This window comes from Amphiprion ocellaris, chromosome 24 (assembly GCF_022539595.1).
Source record: "Amphiprion ocellaris isolate individual 3 ecotype Okinawa chromosome 24, ASM2253959v1, whole genome shotgun sequence".
Taxonomy (NCBI): Eukaryota; Metazoa; Chordata; class Actinopteri; family Pomacentridae; genus Amphiprion; species Amphiprion ocellaris.
This window is the reverse complement of record NC_072789.1, coordinates 1,121,357-1,139,845: the sequence shown is the minus strand read 5'-3', so window position 1 is coordinate 1,139,845 and position 18,489 is coordinate 1,121,357. Positions and strand designations below refer to the sequence as shown.

Sequence of the window (18,489 nt, the reverse complement as noted above, 5' to 3'; positions counted from 1 at the left end):
CATACTAAACTGATGTTTTTGTGACATTTTGGGCGACATACTGAACTTCATCAGGTAGTTAAACAAAAACACATCAAAGAAAAGTCTTTCAACGTTATTTATTCTGTGCATGTTTTCATTTTTCTTCAGTAAAGTCCTCAGACATACAGCTCAGCACACCAAAAGCTAAAGAGCTCATAAAACAAACAAAAACTCAGAATTCCTGCATCTGAACCACCACTGACATCACAGTAGCTTCAGTTTTCTGTAATTTCACTCACACATTCTAGAGTTTTTCCTGTTTGGGGTTGAATCCGCAGGTGATATGTTTGGATTTTCTATCTTGTTTTCTTTTATCTGAGCCACATCATCATTCCTGAGTTGTAATTTCTGTTTCATGAGGACTTTTTTTTGCTTCTGTCTTCACAGATTCTATGGACATTTGGACTATATAGATGTCAGCATTTCATTTAAAGCAGCATCTGCAGTGATTCACAAGGTGAGTGATGTTTGCCTTCATTGCTTAAGTCTATTGCACAGTTGCAGTTACTTTTTTTCCCCCTGACGTTAAAGGAACAATATGACATGTTAAATTGTGGTCTATCTCTTTACTGAGCAGAATGTGTCAAAACACATGTGGTCAGGGAAGAAAAGTACAGGAGTAAAGTGAAAAGTGTTCCTTGAACAGGTCTGTTTTCTGGCAGGTTATTGAACAAGCAGACATTCATGTAATCTAAGATGTGATTTTAGACAAAGTGAACCTTAAACTGTGAAACATTCAGTGCAGCATCAGCAAAGACAGGAAAACTGGCATAAAATAGATATAAATCCTGATAGAGGCTTTAAAGCCTTCAATTTTAACCATTTCTGGGGGCATGTTTGCTCTGAAATAAGTACAAAAACAGAACTATTCTAAAAGTATCCCGATGCTGCGTGACACTACTGATAGGTCGAATTCAACTATTAGCAATAGCACTGCTAAAACCTAAAAAACACTGTAAATGAAATGTGAAATTACATTATTCTCAGTTAAATTTACACATTTAGATGGGACATTACAGCATTCACAGTCAAGCATTATACACAGCAGTATTATGTACATTTGATACAGTATTTTTAGCCTTTAAAAACTGTACATTTTACAGGACACTTTTCATGCCATCACTGAAGACATGAGATTTCTTAAATGTTGGAGTCAGTTTAAGGCAAGTTGTGCTTTAATAGTTGAACTTTTAAGTGACCGAAAATTGTTCTCCAAATAAGACCTGGGTCATTTTAGGATTGTAAACTTATTACAGAAGTTGTGCAAATAATAGGTTCCTCTGTGCAAAATGAAATGCATCTTATTTGCTTCAATGTAGGAAAATTCTTTTGAAGTGCAGGTTGGTTTCAGCTGAAAGCCACACGAGGGCAGCACTTACACATTTTCTTTTCTAATCCAGCTCACATCCTCTAACAGCAGCATCAGAAATTGTTTCATGTTTAATATATCCTTGTAATCAAATTGTGGGTTTAAAAGCTACTGTAGAAAGCTTTCTGTAGCTTACGTCAGACAGTCATGTTATTGTGTTTTGTGGTAAATCATCTTAAACAGCTAGAAGCCATGTCCAGCTGTTGTATTTAAAACCATTTATACAGCAGAGAAATAATTGTAGTCATGCGTCTGTTTTTTATTTTAGGGTGTGTAGCGGTGGAGAAGGAAGCAGCAGCTGAAGCGTGTTAGGGTTTCCTGCAGGAGAGAGGAGGGATGGTGGCATTGTCATCACAGCAGGCAATGTTGTTTGACAGGTAAAGCTGTGGATTTGTTGAAACAGGCAAGAGTAGGGCTTTATTGACTGGCAGGCTGACACAGACACAGCGAAGAACAAACTAGCTTCTTCTTCTTCTCCAGACTTTGATCATTTGCTTATCTTTCTGTTTTCTTTTCTTGTTTTACATGCTGAGAGAGCCAATGTCTGCGGTGGACGATTAAAGACCAAGTTGTCGACATCCATAGAGGTGAGTTACACACTGTGACACATTGCACACAGTAGACTTTAATATCAAACCAAGAGTTGTAGTATGACCAGCAGGAGACAATTGAAGGCTCCAGTGATTTTGGTGACACTGCAGTAAACAAGAGTGAAGTTATTGAATTTATTACTAATCAAAAAATACTAAAATAACGAAAATATCTTAAAATTCAGATTTTGTATTTAGTGTCAAACCCAGAGTTGTAGTATGACCAGCAGGAGACAATTGAAGGCTTCAATGATTTTGGTGACACTGCAGTAAACAAGAGTGAAGTTATTGAATTTTATTGCAAATAAAAGAATATTAAAATCATGAAAATTCCTTAAAATTCAGATTTTTTGATTTAGTTTCAAACCAAGAGTTGTAGTATGACCAGCAGGAGACAATTGAAGGCTTCAATGATTTTGGTGACACTACAGTAAACAAGAGTGAAGTTATTGAATTTATTACTAATAAAACATACTAAGATAATGAAAATTTCTTAAAATTCAGATTTTTTATTTAGTATCAAACCAAGAGTTGTAGTATGACCAGCAGGAGACAATTGAAGGCTTCGATGATTTTGGTGACGCTAAAGTAAACAAGAGTGAAGTTATTGAATTTATTACTAATCAAACAATACTAAAATAACAAAAATATCTTAAAATTCAGATTTTTTGATTTAGTTTCAAACCAAGAGTTGTAGTATGACCAGCAGGAGACAATTGAAGGCTTCAATGATTTTGGTGACGCTAAAGTAAACAAGAGTGAAGTTATTGAATTTATTACTAATCAAACAATACTAAAATAACAAAAATATCTTAAAATTCAGATTTTTTGATTTAGTTTCAAACCAAGAGTTGTAGTATGACCAGCAGGAGAAAATTGAAGGCTTTAATGATTTTGGTGACGCTAAAGTAAACAAGAGGGAAGTTATTGAATTTTATTACAAATAAAAGAATATTAAAATCATGAAAATTTCTGAAAATTGAGATTTTTTCATTTAGTTTCAAACCAAGAGTTGTAGTATGACCAGCAGGAGATTATTGAAGGCTTCAATGATTTTGGTGACACTACAATATATAAGAGTGAAGTTATTTAATTTATTACTAATAAAACAATTCTAAGATAATGAAAAATTCTTTAAATTCAGATTTTTTGATTTAGTTTCAAACCAAGAGTTTTAGTATGAGCAGCAGGAGACAACTGAAGGCTCCTGTGATTTTGGTGACACCCTAACCCAGAGAGCAGAGGTGAGTTGCACATTGCAGACAGTAGACTTTGTTCTTTTACTCATGTGTTTATTGTGTTTGTTTATTTCAGATGTTAGAGTTAGAAACATGCACATTGTCAGTCATTGTAGACAGTAGACTTTGTTCTTTTACTCATGTGTTTATTGTGTTTGTTTATTTCAGATGCTGAGAGATCAAGTGGTGGACGTCCAGAGAGGAGAGGTGAGTTAGAAACATGCACATTGCAGACAGTAGACTTTGTTCTTTTACTCATGTGTTTATTGTGTTTGTTTATTTCAGATGTTAGAGTTAGAAACATGCACATTGTCACACATTGCTGTTTTACTCTTGTGTTTGTTTATTTCAGATGCTGAGAGATCAAGAGGTGGACGTCCAGAGAGGAGAGGTGAGTTAGAAACATGCACATTGCAGACAGTAGACTTTGTTCTTTTACTCATGTGTTTATTGTGTTTGTTTATTTCAGATGTTAGAGTTAGAAACATGCACATTTTAGACAGTAGACTTTGTTGATTTACTTATGTGCTTCCTGCGTTTGTTTATTTCAGATGCTGAGAGATCAAGTGGTGGACGTCCAGAGAGGAGAGGTGAGTTACAAACATGCACAGTGTCACGTAGGTGATGAGTGTTTTGTGTGTCTCTTTATTGCGGTGACTTGTTTTGATCACTTGTATGTTTGATTGATTGCTTTGTGACACATTGAAGACATTGGACTTTGATCATTTACTCATATGTGTCTTTTATTTGTTTCAGGAGGTTCACAGAGATGAGTTGCAACAAGAAAACGTTATGCATGGTGTCAGAGATTTGCCGTAGAAGCAGAGCTTCTTCTTCTTCTTCTTCTTCTTCTTCTTCTTCTTCTTCTTCTTCTTCTTCTTCTTCTTCTTCTTCTTCTTCTTCTTCTTCTTCTTCTTCTTCTTCTTCTTCTTCTTCTTCTTCTTCTTCTTCTTCTTCTTCTTCTTCTTCTTCTTCTTCTTCTTCTTCTTCTTCTTCTTCTTAATGGAATTTCACCTAAATAAAAAAAAAAAAAAAAAAAAAGAGTCCAAACTGCATTGTCGTCAATTTTTCTGAAAAACAAAGAGGAAAGTGTGAAGAGAGAGAAAAGTAGGAAAGAGGAAAAGAGTAAAGTGTGAGAAAAAAGCAAAGAGAGAAGAGAGGAAAAAGAAGAAAGTTTAAGGAAAGAACAAAGAGAAAAAGAACAAAGTGTGAGGAAAGAGGATAGAGGAAAAAAGACTAAGTGTGAGAGAAAGGGGATAGAGGAAAAAAAGACTAAGTGTGAGAGAAAAGGGGATAGAGGAAAAAAAGACTAAGTGTGAGAGAAAAGGGGATAGAGGAAAAAAAGACTAAGTGTGAGAGAAAAGGGGATAGAGGAAAAAAAGACTAAGTGTGAGAAAAAAGGGGATAGAGGAAAAAAGACTAAGTGAGAGAAAAGGGGATAGAGGAAAAAAAGACTAAGTGTGAGAGGAAAAAAAGACTAAGTGTGAGAGGAAAAAAGACTAAGGAAAGAGTGAGGAAAGAGGAAAAAGAACAAAGTGCTGCTTTACTCTTGTGTTTGATTGTTTCAGATGCTGAGAGATCAAGCGGTGGACGTTCATAGAGGAGAGGTGAGTTAGACATTGTCACACATTGCTGCTTTATTCATGTGTTTGTTTTTTTCAGATGCTGAGAAGCCAAGTGGTGGACGTCCAGAGAGCAGAGGTGAGTTAGAAACATGCACATTGTCAGTCATTGTAGACAGTAGACTTTGTTGCTTTACTTATGTGTTTATTGTGTTTGATTGTTTCAGATCCTGAGAGATCAAGTGGTGGACGTCCAGAGAGGAGAGGTGAGTTAGAAACATGCACATTGTCAGTCATTGTAGACAGTAGACTTTGTTGCTTTACTTATGTGTTTATTGTGTTTTGATTGTTTCAGATCCTGAGAGATCAAGTGGTGGACGTCCAGAGAGGAGAGGTGAGTTAGAAACATGCACATATTCAGTCATTGTAGACTGTAGACTTTGTTGCTTTACTTATGTGTTTCTTGTGTTTGATGTTTCAGATCCTGAGAGATCAAGTGGTGGACGTCCAGAGAGGAGAGGTGAGTTACACATTGTCACACATTGCTGCTTTATTCATGTGTTTGATTGTTTCAGATGCTGAGAGACCAAGTGGTGGACGTCCAGAGAGGAGAGGTGAGTTAGAAACATGCACATTGTCAGTCATTGTAGACAGTAGACTTTGTTGCTTTACTCATGTGTTTATTGTGTTTGATTGTTTCAGATCCTGAGAGATCAAGTGGTGGACGTCCAGAGAGGAGAGGTGAGTTAGACATTGTCACACATTGTAGACAGTAGACTTTGTTCTTTTACTCATGTGTTTCTTGTGTTTGATTGTTTCAGGTCCTGAGAGATCAAGTGGTGGACGTCCATAGAGGAGAGGTGAGTTAGACATTGTCACACATTGCAGACAGTAGACTTTGTTCTTTTACTTATGTGTTTATTGTGTTTGATTGTTTCAGATCCTGAGAGATCAAGTGGTGGACGTCCAGAGAGGAGAGGTGAGTTAGAAACATGCACATTGTCAGTCATTGTAGACAGTAGACTTTTTTGCTTTACTTATGTGTTTCTTGTGTTTGATTGTTTCAGATCCTGAGAGACCAAGTGATGGACGTCCAGAGAGGAGAGGTGAGTTAGAAACATGCACATATTCAGTCATTGCAGACAGTAGACTTTGTTCTTTTACTAACGTGTTTCTTGTGTTTGTTTGTTTCAGATGCTGAGAGACCAAGCGGTGGACGTCCAGAGAGCAGAGGTGAGTTACACATTGTCACACATTGCTGCTTTATTCATGTGTTTGATTGTTTCAGATGCTGAGAGACCAAGTGGTGGACGTCCAGAGAGGAGAGGTGAGTTAGACATTGTCACACATTGCAGACAGTAGACTTTGTTGCTTTACTTATGTGTTTCTTGTGTTTGATGTTTCAGATCCTGAGAGAACAAGTGGTGGACGTCCAGAGAGGAGAGGTGAGTTAGAAACATGCACATTGTCAGTCATTGTAGGCAGTAGACTTTTTTGCTTTACTTATGTGTTTCTTGTGTTTGATGTTTCAGATCCTGAGAGACCAAGTGGTGGACGTCCAGAGAGGAGAGGTGAGTTAGAAACATGCACATTGTCAGTCATTGTAGACAGTAGACTTTGTTGCTTTACTTATGTGTTTATTGTGTTTGATTGTTTCAGATCCTGAGAGATCAAGTGGTGGACGTCCAGAGAGGAGAGGTGAGTTAGACATTGTCACACATTGCAGACAGTAGACTTTGTTGCTTTACTTATGTGTTTCTTGTGTTTGATGTTTCAGATCCTGAGAGATCAAGTGGTGGACGTCCAGAGAGGAGAGGTGAGTTAAACATTGTCACACATTGCTGCTTTATTCATGTGTTTGATTGTTTCAGATGCTGAGAGACCAAGCGGTGGACGTCCAGAGAGGAGAGGTGAGTTAGACATTGTCACACATTGTAGACAGTAGACTTTGTTCTTTTACTCATGTGTTTCTTGTGTTTGATTGTTTCAGATCCTGAGAGATCAAGTGCTGGACGTCCAGAGAGCAGAGGTGAGTTACACATTGTCACACATTGCTGCTTCATTCATGTGTTTGTTTGTTTCATATGCTGAGAGACCAAGTGGTGGACGTCCAGAGAGAAGAGGTGAGTTAGAAACATGCACATTGTCAGTCATTGTAAACAGTAGACTTTGTTGCTTTACTTATGTGTTTATTGTGTTTGATTGTTTCAGATCCTGAGAGATCAAGTGGTGGACGTCCAGAGAGGAGAGGTGAGTTAGACATTGTCACACATTGCAGACAGTAGACTTTGTTGCTTTACTTATGTGTTTCTTGTGTTTGATGTTTCAGATCCTGAGAGACCAAGCGGTGGACGTTCATAGAGGAGAGGTGAGTTAGACATTGTCACACATTGCAGACAGTAGACTTTGTTCTTTTACTCATGTGTTTATTGTGTTTGATTGTTTCAGATCCTGAGAGACCAAGCGGTGGACGTCCATAGAGGAGAGGTGAGTTAGACATTGTCACACATTGTAGACAGTAGACTTTGTTCTTTTACTCATGTGTTTCTTGTGTTTGATTGTTTCAGATCCTGAGAGATCAAGTGCTGGACGTCCAGAGAGCAGAGGTGAGTTACACATTGTCACACATTGCTGCTTCATTCATGTGTTTGTTTGTTTCATATGCTGAGAGACCAAGTGGTGGACGTCCAGAGAGAAGAGGTGAGTTAGAAACATGCACATTGTCAGTCATTGTAGACAGTAGACTTTGTTGCTTTACTTATGTGTTTATTGTGTTTGATTGTTTCAGATTCTGAGAGATCAAGCGGTGGACGTCCAGAGAGGAGAGGTGAGTTAGACATTGTCACACATTGCAGACAGTAGACTTTGTTCTTTTACTCATGTGTTTATTGTGTTTGATTGTTTCAGATCCTGAGAGACCAAGCGGTGGACGTCCATAGAGGAGAGGTGAGTTAGACATTGTCACACATTGCAGACAGTAGACTTTGTTCTTTTACTCATGTGTTTATTGTGTTTGATTGTTTCAGATCCTGAGAGATCAAGTGGTGGACGTCCAGAGAGCAGAGGTGAGTTAGAAACATGCACATTGTCAATCATTGTGGACAGTAGACTTTGTTCTTTTACTCATGTGTTTCTTGTGTTTGATTGTTTCAGATGCTGAGAGATCAAGTGGTGGACGTCCAGAGAGGAGAGGTGAGTTAGAAACATGCACATTGTCAATCATTGTGGACAGTAGACTTTGTTCTTTTACTCATGTGTTTCTTGTGTTTGATTGTTTCAGATGCTGAGAGATCAAGTGGTGGACGTCCAGAGAGGAGAGGTGAGTTAGAAACATGCACATTGTCAGTCATTGTAGACAGTAGACTTTGTTGCTTTACTCATGTGTTTATTGTGTTTGATTGTTTCAGATCCTGAGAGATCAAGTGGTGGACGTCCAGAGAGGAGAGGTGAGTTAGAAACATGCACATTGTCAGTCATTGTAGACAGTAGACTTTGTTGCTTTACTTATGTGTTTCTTGTGTTTGATGTTTCAGATCCTGAGAGATCAAGTGGTGGACGTCCAGAGAGGAGAGGTGAGTTAGAAACATACACATTGTCAGTCATTGTAAACAGTAGACTTTGTTCTTTTACTCATGTGTTTATTGTGTTTGATTGTTTCAGATGCTGAGAGATCAAGTGGTGGACGTCCAGAGAGGAGAGGTGAGTTACAAACATGCACAGTGTCACGTAGGTGATGAGTGTTTTGTGTGTCTCTTTATTGCGGTGACTTGTTTTGATCACTTGTATGTTTGATTGATTGCTTTGTGACACATTGAAGACATTGGACTTTGATCATTTACTCATATGTGTCTTTTATTTGTTTCAGGAGGTTCACAGAGATGAGTTGCAACAAGAAAACGTTATGCATGGTGTCAGAGATTTGCCGTAGAAGCAGAGCTTCTTCTTCTTCTTCTTCTTCTTCTTCTTCTTCTTCTTCTTCTTCTTCTTCTTCTTCTTCTTCTTCTTCTTCTTCTTCTTCTTCTTCTTCTTCTTCTTCTTCTTCTTCTTCTTCTTCTTCTTCTTCTTCTTCTTCTTCTTCTTCTTCTTCTTCTTCTTCTTCTTCTTCTTCTTCTTCTTCTTCTTCTTCTTCTTCTTCTTCTTCTTCTTCTTCTTCTTAATGGAATTTCACCTAAATAAAAAAAAAAAAAAAAAAAAAAAAGAGTCCAAACTGCATTGTCGTCAATTTTTCTGAAAAACAAAGAGGAAAGTGTGAAGAGAGAGAAAAGTAGGAAAGAGGAAAAGAGTAAAGTGTGAGAAAAAAGCAAAGAGAGAAGAGAGGAAAAAGAAGAAAGTTTAAGGAAAGAACAAAGTGTGAGGAAAGAGGATAGAGGAAAAAAGACTAAGTGTGAGAGGAAAAAAAGACTAAGTGTGAGAAAAAAGGGGATAGAGGAAAAAAGACTAAGTGAGAGAAAAGGGGATAGAGGAAAAAAAGACTAAGTGTGAGAGGAAAAAAAGACTAAGTGTGAGAGGAAAAAAGACTAAGTGTGAGAGGAAAAAAAGACTAAGTGTGAGAGAAAAGGGGATAGAGGAAAAAAGACTAAGTGAGAGAGGAAAAAAGACTAAGTGTGAGAGGAAAAAAAGACTAAGTGTGAGAGAAAAGGGGACAGAGGAAAAAAAGACTAAGTGTGAGAGGAAAAAAAAACTAAGTGTGAGAGAAAAGGGGATAGAGGAAAAAAAGACTAAGTGTGAGAGAAAAGGGGACAGAGGAAAAAAAGACTAAGTGTGAGAGGAAAAAAGACTAAGTGTGAGAGGAAAAAAGACTAAGTGTGAGAGGAAAAAAAGACTAAGTGTGAGAGAAAAGGGGATAGAGGAAAAAAGACTAAGTGTGAGAAAAAAGGGGATAGAGGAAAAAAGAATAAGTGTGAGAGGAAAAAAGACTAAGTGTGAGAGGAAAAAAAGACTAAGTGTGAGAAAAAAGGGGATAGAGGAAAAAAGACTAAGTGAGAGAAAAGGGGATAGAGGAAAAAAAGACTAAGTGTGAGAGGAAAAAAGACTAAGTGTGAGAGGAAAAAAGACTAAGTGTGAGAGGAAAAAAAGACTAAGTGTGAGAGAAAAGGGGATAGAGGAAAAAAAGACTAAGTGTGAGAGAAAAGGGGATAGAGGAAAAAAAGACTAAGTGTGAGAGAAAAGAGGATAGAGGAAAAAAAGACTAAGTGTGAGAGAAAAGGGGATAGAGAAAAAAAAGACTAAGTGTGAGAGGAAAAAAAGACTAAGTGTGAGAGGGAAAAAAGACTAAGTGTGAGAGAAAAGGGGATAGAGGAAAAAAAGACTAAGTGTGAGAGAAAAGAGGATAGAGGAAAAAAAGACTAAGTGTGAGAGAAAAGGGGATAGAGAAAAAAAAGACTAAGTGTGAGAGGAAAAAAAGACTAAGTGTGAGAGGAAAAAAGACTAAGTGTGAGAGGAAAAAAGACTAAGTGTGAGAGGAAAAAAAGACTAAGTGTGAGAGAAAAGGGGATAGAGGAAAAAAGACTAAGTGTGAGAGGAAAAAAGACTAAGTGTGAGAGAAAAGAGGATAGAGGAAAAAAGACTAAGTGTGAGAGGAAAAAAGACTAAGTGTGAGAGAAAAGAGGATAGAGGAAAAAAAGACTAAGTGTGAGAGAAAAGGGGATAGAGGAAAAAAGACTAAGTGTGAGAAAAAAGGGGATAGAGGAAAAAAAGACTAAGTGTGAGAAAAAAGGGGATAGAGGAAAAAAGACTAAGTGTGAGAGAAAAGGGGATAGAGGAAAAAAAGACTAAGTGTGAGAGGAAAAAAAGACTAAGTGTGAGAGGAAAAAAGACTAAGTGTGAGAGGAAAAAAGACTAAGTGTGAGAGAAAAAGGATAGAGGAAAAAAGACTAAGTGTGAGAGAAAAGGGGATAGAGGAAAAAAAGACTAAGTGTGAGAGGGAAAAAAGACTAAGTGTGAGAGAAAAGGGGATAGAGGAAAAAAAGACTAAGTGTGAGAGGAAAAAAAGACTAAGTGTGAGAGAAAAGGGGATAGAGGAAAAAAAGACTAAGTGTGAGAGGGAAAAAAGACAAAGTGTGAGAGAAAAGGGGATAGAGGAAAAAAAGACTAAGTGTGAGAGAAAAGAGGATAGAGGAAAAAAAGACTAAGTGTGAGAGAAAAGGGGATAGAGGAAAAAAAGACTAAGTGTGAGAGAAAAGGGTATAGAGGAAAAAAAGACTAAGTGTAAGAAAAAAACCAGAAGATTAAAAACAAGAAAGTTGAAGGAAAGAACAAAGAAAAAGAACAAAGTGTGAAAAAAAGAGGAAAAAGAACAAAGTGTAAGAATAGCAAAGTAATAGGAAAAAGAACAAATTGTGAAAATAGCTAAGTGTTAGAAAATAGCAAATTGTGAGAAAAGAGCAAAGTGTGAGGAAAGTAAAAAGAACAAAGTGTAACAAAAGACGAAAAAGAACAGTGTGAGAAAAGAGGAAAAAAGAACAAAGTGTGAGGAAAGAGGAAAAAGAACAAAGTGTGAGAAAAGAGCAAAGTGTGAAAATACCAAAGGAAGACGAAAGAGGAAAAAGAACAAAGTATGAAAAAGAACAGTGTGAAAATGGCAAAGTAAGAGTAAAGAGGAAAAAGAACAAATTCTGAAAATAGCAAAGTAATAGGAAAATGAACTAATTGAGAAAATACCAAAGTAATAGGAAAGATGAAAAAGAACAAAGTGTGAGAAAATATGAAAACTAGCAAAGTGTGAGAAAAGAACATAGTGTGAAAATAGCTAAGTGTGAGAAAACAGCAAAGTGGAAAGCACTAAAGCAGAAATGCAAGTCACCGGAAAACAGTGCAAACATGAAGCAGAAATACAACAGCCATCTCCTCCATGAGTGTGTTTAACTCACCTCTATGGATGTCTACGTCGTCTTTAATCGTCCACTGCAGATCTCGTCTCTCGGCATGTAAAAGAAACAAAACATATGGCGACATCAGCAAACAATCAAAGTCCCATGTCTTCAATTTATGTCAAACCCATGAATGACGCAGACAAGTGACCAGGATAAAGTCCAAACATGACCCAGATGGAAAACAGCCAACACCTCAAGGACAGAGTGTGTCAAAGCAAAGAGTTACACATGTAAAGAACCCGAACAAAGTGCAAACATGACACAGACAACACAAAACGGCCATCGCTTCCGTCAATGTGTGTGACTCACCTCTATGGATGTCAACGTCGTCTTTAATCGTCCACTGCACATCTCGGTCTCTCGGCATGTAAAACAAAGAAAATGGCAACATCAGCAAATAATCAAAGTCCCATGTCTTCAATTTATATCAAAGCCATGAATGACACATACAAGTGACCAAGATAAAGTCCAAACGTGACCCAGATGGAAAACAGCCAACACCTCAAGGACAGAGAATGTCAAAGCAAAGAGTTAAACATGCAAAGAACCCGAACAAAGTGCAAACATGACACAAAACAGCCATCGCTTCCATCAATGTGTGTGACTCACCTCTATGGATGTCAACATCGTCTTTAATCGTCCACTGCACATCTCGGTCTCTCGGCATGTAAAACAAAGAAAATGGCGACATCAGCAAACAATCAAAGTCCCATGTCTTCAATTTATGTCAAAGCCATGAATGACGCAGACGAGTAATCTGCATTAAGTCCAAACGTGACCCAGATGGAAACCAGCCAACACCTCAAGGACAGAGTGTGTCAAAGCAAAGACTTAGACATGCAAAGAACCCGAACAAAGTGCAAACATGACACAGACGACACAAAACTGCCATCGGTTCCATCAATGTCTGTGACTCACCTCTATGGATGGCAACGACGGTGTCTTTAATCGTCCACTGCACATCTCAGTCTCTCGGCATGTAAAAGAAAGAAACAAAACTGCTACATCAGCAAACGATCAAAGTCCCATGTCTTCAATTTATGTCAAAGCCATGAATGACACAGACAAGTGACCAGCATTAAGTCCAAACGTGACCGAGATGGAAAACAGCCAACACCTCAAGGACAGAGTGTGTCAAAGCAAAGAGTTACACGTGCAAAGAACCCGAACAAAGTGCAAACATGACACAGACGACACAAAACAGCCATCGCTTCCGTCAATGTGTGTGACTCACCTCTATGGATGTCAACGTCCTCTTTAATCGTCCACTGCACATCTCGTCTCTCGGCATGTAAAAGAAACAAAACATATGGCGACATCAGCAAACAATCAAAGTCCCATGTCTTCAATTTATGTCAAAGCCATGAATGACGCAGACGAGTGACCAGGATTAAGTCCAAACGTGACCCAGATGGAAAACGGCCAACACCTCAAGGACAGAGTGTGTCAAAGCAAAGAGTTAGACATGCAAAGAACCCGAACAAAGTGCAAACATGACACAGACGACACAAAACAGCCATCGCTTCCGTCAATGTGTATGACTCACCTCTATGGATGTCAACGTCCTCTTTAATCGTCCACTGCACATCTCGGTCTCTCCGCATGTAAAAGAAAGAAACAAAACTGCTACATTAGCAAACAATCAAAGTCCCATATCTTACATTTGTGTCAAAACGAATTAGATAGACAACTGACCAGGATAAAGTCCAAACGTGACACAGACAAAAGAAATCGCCTACATGACAATGTATGCAACTCACCTCTATAGATGTCAACGACGGTGTCTTTAATCGTCCACTGCAGATCTCGGTCTCTCGGCATGTAAAAGAAAGAAACAAAACTGCTACATCAGCAAACGATCAAAGTCCCATGTCTTCAATTTGTGTCAAAGCCATGAATGACGCAGACAAGTGACCAGGATAAAGTCCAAACGTGACCCAGATGGAAAACAGCCAACACCTCAAGGACAGAGTGTGTCAAAGCAAAGAGTTAGACATGCAAAGAACCCGAACAAAGTGCAAACATGACAGACGACACAAAACAGCCATCGCTTCCGTCAATGTGTATCACTCACCCCTATGGATGTCAACGTCCTCTTTAATCGTCCACTGCGCATCTCGGTCTCTCCGCATGTAAAAGAAAGAAAATAGCAACATCAGCAAACGATCAAAGTCCCATGTCTTCAATTTCTGTCAAAGCCATGAATTAGACAAAAAAAAGTGACCAGGATAAAGTCCAAACGTGACACAGACAACAGAAATCGCCTACATGACAATGTGTGCAACTCACCTCTAGGGATGTCAACGACGGTGTCTTTAATCGTCCACTGCAGATCTCGGTCTCTCGGCATGAAAAAGAAAGAAAACTGCAACATCATCAAACGATCAAAGGCCCATGTCTTCAATTTGTGTCAAACAGATGAATTAGACAGACAAGTGACCAGGATAAAGTCCAAACGTGACCCAGACGGAAAACAGCCATCACCTCGAGGACAGACTGTGTCAAAGCAAAGAATTAGACATGCAAATAACCCGAAAAAAGTGCAAACATGACACACGCAACAGAAATCGCCTACATGAGTGTGTGTAACTCACCTCTATGGATGTCGACGACGTCGTCTTTAGTCGTCCAATGCAGATCTCGGTCTCTCGCCATGAAAAAGAAAGAAAACTGCAACATCAGCAAACGATCAAAGGCCCATGTCTTCAATTTGTGTCAAACAGATGAATTAGACAGACAAGTGACCAGGATAAAGTCCAAACGTGACCCAGATGGAAAACAGAAATCACCACTAGGACAGAGTGTGTCAAAGCCAAGAATTAGACATGCAAGTGACCCGAAAAAAGTGCAAACATGACACGCACAACACAAAACAGAAATCGCTTCCATGACTGTATGTAACTCACTTCTATGGATGTCAACGACATCGTCTTTAATCGTCCACTGCAGATCTCGGTCTCTCGATGTGTAAAAGAAAGAAAGGAAATGCCAACATCATCAAACGATCAAAGTCCCAGCGTGCATGCATTCGGAAGTGTGGAGCTATAATTCTGTATTTACATAATCGGCATAGCTTATGAATAAAACAAAATGTCTGTCAAACATGTTTGGTAATTTAGCACATGACATTTCAACCTAAATAAATGCCTGATTGTCTGCCTGCCAAAAAAATGTACCCCCCCGCCCCCCTCTATATTCCTCAGGTGATGTACTAACATCACGTGGTTGATTCTGCAGACATTTGTGATCATGCTTAGCAACTCCTGTGAATTAGGACTGATTTCATCAATCACAGCTAAAGTTGTAGAGGGATACAAATTATTTCAGCCTCATTCACTGGACTTGTCATTGCAGCGGGGGGATACATTGGCAGGTCCAGTGAACGAGGCTGAAACAATTTGTATCCCTCTATAACTTTAGCTGAGATTAATGAAATTAGTCCTAATTCACAAGTGTTGCTAAGCATGATCACAAATGTCTGCAGAATAAACCACGTGATGTTAGTACATCACCTGAGGAATATAGAGGGGGGGAACATTTTCTGGCAGGCGCAGACAATCAGGCATTTATTTAGGTTGAAATGCCATGTGCTAAATTACCAAACGTGTTTGACAGTCGAAGCATGATCATAACGATCCACGTTTTGTTTTATTCATAAACTACGCTGACAAATTGACTCAAAAACGGCTTCTTACCCGACTTCCGTATAGCTCAATACGTTAAGCGTACGACCCATGTACGGGAGTTGTTCACCGACGCAGCGGCCCGGGTTCGATACCCGGTCGCGGCACGCTGCTGCATGTCTTGTCCAACTCTTTTCCCCCGTTTCCTGTCTCTCGCTCACTGTGCCTAAATAAAGCCGAAAAAATATTTTTTTTAAAAAACAAAAAAACCCAGCTTCTTTCAAAGAGACACCAGGCAGACTGTAGATGAGCAGGGTTTTAGTTACAAAAACACTAACAAACATGCCAACTATGTGCAGAACTCACCACACGAGAAAGAAGAAGGAGGGCTCCATCTGGTCGGAGAACGGCTGGGGAAAATGCGAGCTGCTCGGTCTCCGGAGACACTGGACAGGAGGAATGATCCGCACAGCTTCGGAGGAAGAGTGCGAATGATCGGCATAGTCGCATTGCCGGCCTTTTAAGCGGGAGATGACAAACGAATTGGACCTCCACAGCTCATTCAACTCATCCATCGCAGCTGCAGCTCATCCTCTCATCAGCACTGTGGCACAGAAACTCCCTTGAAACACACATAAAGTTGATTTTTCTCCTGATTAGATCATTGCTTGTGTTGGATCTACTCTCAGATGTGTCTTGGATAAAAGCATCTGCTAAATAAAATTATAGACCGACATACTGTCTGTGTTTTTCACAAGTTAGGATAAGATAAAACATTATTAATTTTGCAGACATGGCTCAGAAAACAAAATATCTAGTAGAAAAGCAATAAGCTACAAGAATGAGACATGACTGAAAATTAAACACAGCTCCAACAATGCTGTAAAATAGAAAAGTTAGAAGAAATGCCACACATGATAATGAAATATTGGACATGAAATTGGAATATTGCTCATGAAAAACTGAATGCCTAGAACCGGAGCGCCGTAAACCTTTTTGCTTCATCGCGTCTTAAAAAACGGAGAAACGTTCATCCTGGCCGTGTATTCTTCTTCCCATCTAGAAACACACACAAAGCACAAGTTTTACATGGAGACGGACACAAAAACAAAACAAAAACAAGCAAAAGAAGCAATCGAGGTGATCACAGAACATCAAACAGGCCCTCTGAACCTCTAAACCTCACTGAGTATGTTCTATCAAGAAAACATAAACCACCGACATGACACCATTCATCAGACAGAAACAGAGATAATGTAGGATTTTCCGTCTGCAAAATGAACCAAATCTCAATCTAAAAACGTGATAATTCATCAAAATCACTGTATTCTGCTTCTAAACATTTATCAAAAACAAAAAAAGATTCTGTAAGTGGTGGATTTGTAGTAGGATCGCGATCGTGTTATCGTCACTAACCTCAAAAACATCAGTAAAACTTTAGAATGCAGTGAAAAATGAGCCCACGGTGAAGAAAAAAGCTTTTACGGTGAACAGACAAGCCAGGAACTCCCCTCCACAGGTAGGTCGGGTATACTTAGCTCTAGATTTTAACCTATAATGGTTTTCTGTGTCATGTAGGGAATGCTTAGTCCTGCTTTACAGAGACATAAAGCTGACTAGAGATGAACAGATCTCCTTAGATGGACCTGGAGCTTTTCCTCTGACCCCTATTCTTGGATTGTTACATAACATCCTGAGCAGCTTCAAACACACTCCACTGTTAGCTCCAAACTAAAAGGCTTAAGCAAACTGATAGCATTCATAAGGTGAGTTTGTTTTCACTCAGCCTCACGCTCAGAGACCTTAAATCCAGACAGGAACCTTTTTAAAGAGGTTTTAGTGTCTTAACCTTAACTAGACCTTAAAGTGTATGAGATCGTAGAAATAGCAGAAAGAAGCTGGACTCTGAAAGCAACAAAAACCCTTCAGGTGTTTCTCCAAAGTCACTCTTCTGAAACACATGAATGAATGAGTTGTATACCGGATAAGTATAGGACGTGACATTTTGAAAACACCATAGTGTATGCAAACGTACGATTGGTTTTCAAGGATTTTCGTGGTTAAGCGCCCTCGCCTCAAGTTTTTGATTCACTGCACCTCTGGAAATACAGCCAGGACAACAAGGCCGCATCCCTCTACGTAAAACTGCCTTTGGACAATCATCTTTTTCCTGCAAAGCAAAAACGGAATGGAATGAGCTCCCCACTGAACTAAAGCCAGTAACTGATATTAAAGACTTTTCTATAGAGACAAAAAAAAATGCCAAACCTGTCAGCTTTGACAGTCTTGAAATGATTTTTTTGAACCATGTAAACGTGAGAATGTGAGATCCTTTCTTAAAGAAAATGTAATATTTTGCTTTTCTGCCTTTATTTGTGTCTCTCTTGCCTGTTCCAGGGACTGCAGATGGAAACTAGCGAGCGTGCTATAATCTGATCCACAGCATCTTTTCATTGTGTTTGATGTTCTTCTGTACATGGTCCCTGTCAAATAAACTCATTTTAAAAAAAGTGTGTTTCTGCCCGAAGTCTAAAAACACACAAACAGGCTCCATCGCCACGTCTGCAACAGCTCCTGTTCAAAGCCAATAACACAAGACAAGTGCTGTCAAACTGTACTTGTTCGTAGCCAGGCTACAATGCAGACAGGTGGTAAACATGTACACAACTACTGTAGAAGGAACTGACAACCGGAGGAAGACGGAGACGCAAACGGCACTCAAAAAGGCACAAATACAAATGGACACAATCATCTAGTACGTATAAGTGGAACTGTTAGGAATGGTCAGTTATTCAGCATTTTCTGGATGAACCCCAAGCAGTTCTACAGTTAGGTCGGCATCTGTCCACTGACTGCTGCCTGAATGTTAGGACGCTTCCCATAAACACAGCAATAAAAGCTTGTGGAATTCATTGCTCACTCACTCACTCACTCACTCACTCACCCAGGCAGGTACATTTTTGGAAACTTAGAGAGCTATCCTACAGCTGTCATTTTTTATGCTAAGCTACATTTATCACCTGGGTTTAAATCTACACTCTTGCAACACACTAAATTGAGAGAAATAAGGAAACACTGTACAAAAATGTTGAAATACTCTTTTAAAAATGCTGCAGCCAACTTAAAGTCTGAACAAAAAGAAGAGTGTTTGTATGAATTTAATGTGTCTTGAAAAAAATCCAACTCTAACAAATTGAATAAAAACCGTCCAAGT

At 38.9% G+C, this 18,489-nt stretch overlaps 2 protein-coding genes across 4 annotated transcripts in view; one reads left to right on the top strand and one right to left on the bottom strand.

Moving 5' to 3' along the window:
* LOC118471842 (potassium voltage-gated channel subfamily H member 7-like) overlaps positions 1-18,489 on the bottom strand; it is a 76,584-nt gene that overhangs the window by 21,543 nt on the left and 36,552 nt on the right. The window lies entirely within an intron of this gene.
* Positions 2,550-6,901, top strand: LOC129348316 (uncharacterized). Of its 3 annotated transcripts, XM_055008508.1 has the most exons (15): positions 2,550-3,425; positions 3,571-3,609; positions 3,770-4,919; positions 5,136-5,174; positions 5,262-5,394; positions 5,483-5,521; positions 5,602-5,640; positions 5,721-5,759; positions 5,848-5,886; positions 5,975-6,107; positions 6,187-6,225; positions 6,313-6,351; positions 6,440-6,478; positions 6,558-6,690; positions 6,771-6,901. In XM_055008508.1, the coding sequence occupies exons 5-14, from the start codon at positions 5,356-5,358 to the stop codon at positions 6,656-6,658; spliced, it is 546 nt and encodes a 181-aa protein (XP_054864483.1). In that variant the 5' UTR covers positions 2,550-3,425; positions 3,571-3,609; positions 3,770-4,919; positions 5,136-5,174; positions 5,262-5,355; the 3' UTR covers positions 6,659-6,690; positions 6,771-6,901. The 3 variants fall into 3 exon arrangements, with proteins under 3 accessions (XP_054864483.1, XP_054864480.1, XP_054864482.1); XM_055008505.1 differs by lacking the exons at positions 2,550-3,425; positions 3,571-3,609 and having other exon boundaries at positions 3,620-4,919; positions 6,187-6,351; XM_055008507.1 differs by lacking the exons at positions 2,550-3,425; positions 3,571-3,609; positions 3,770-4,919 and having other exon boundaries at positions 5,140-5,394; positions 6,187-6,351.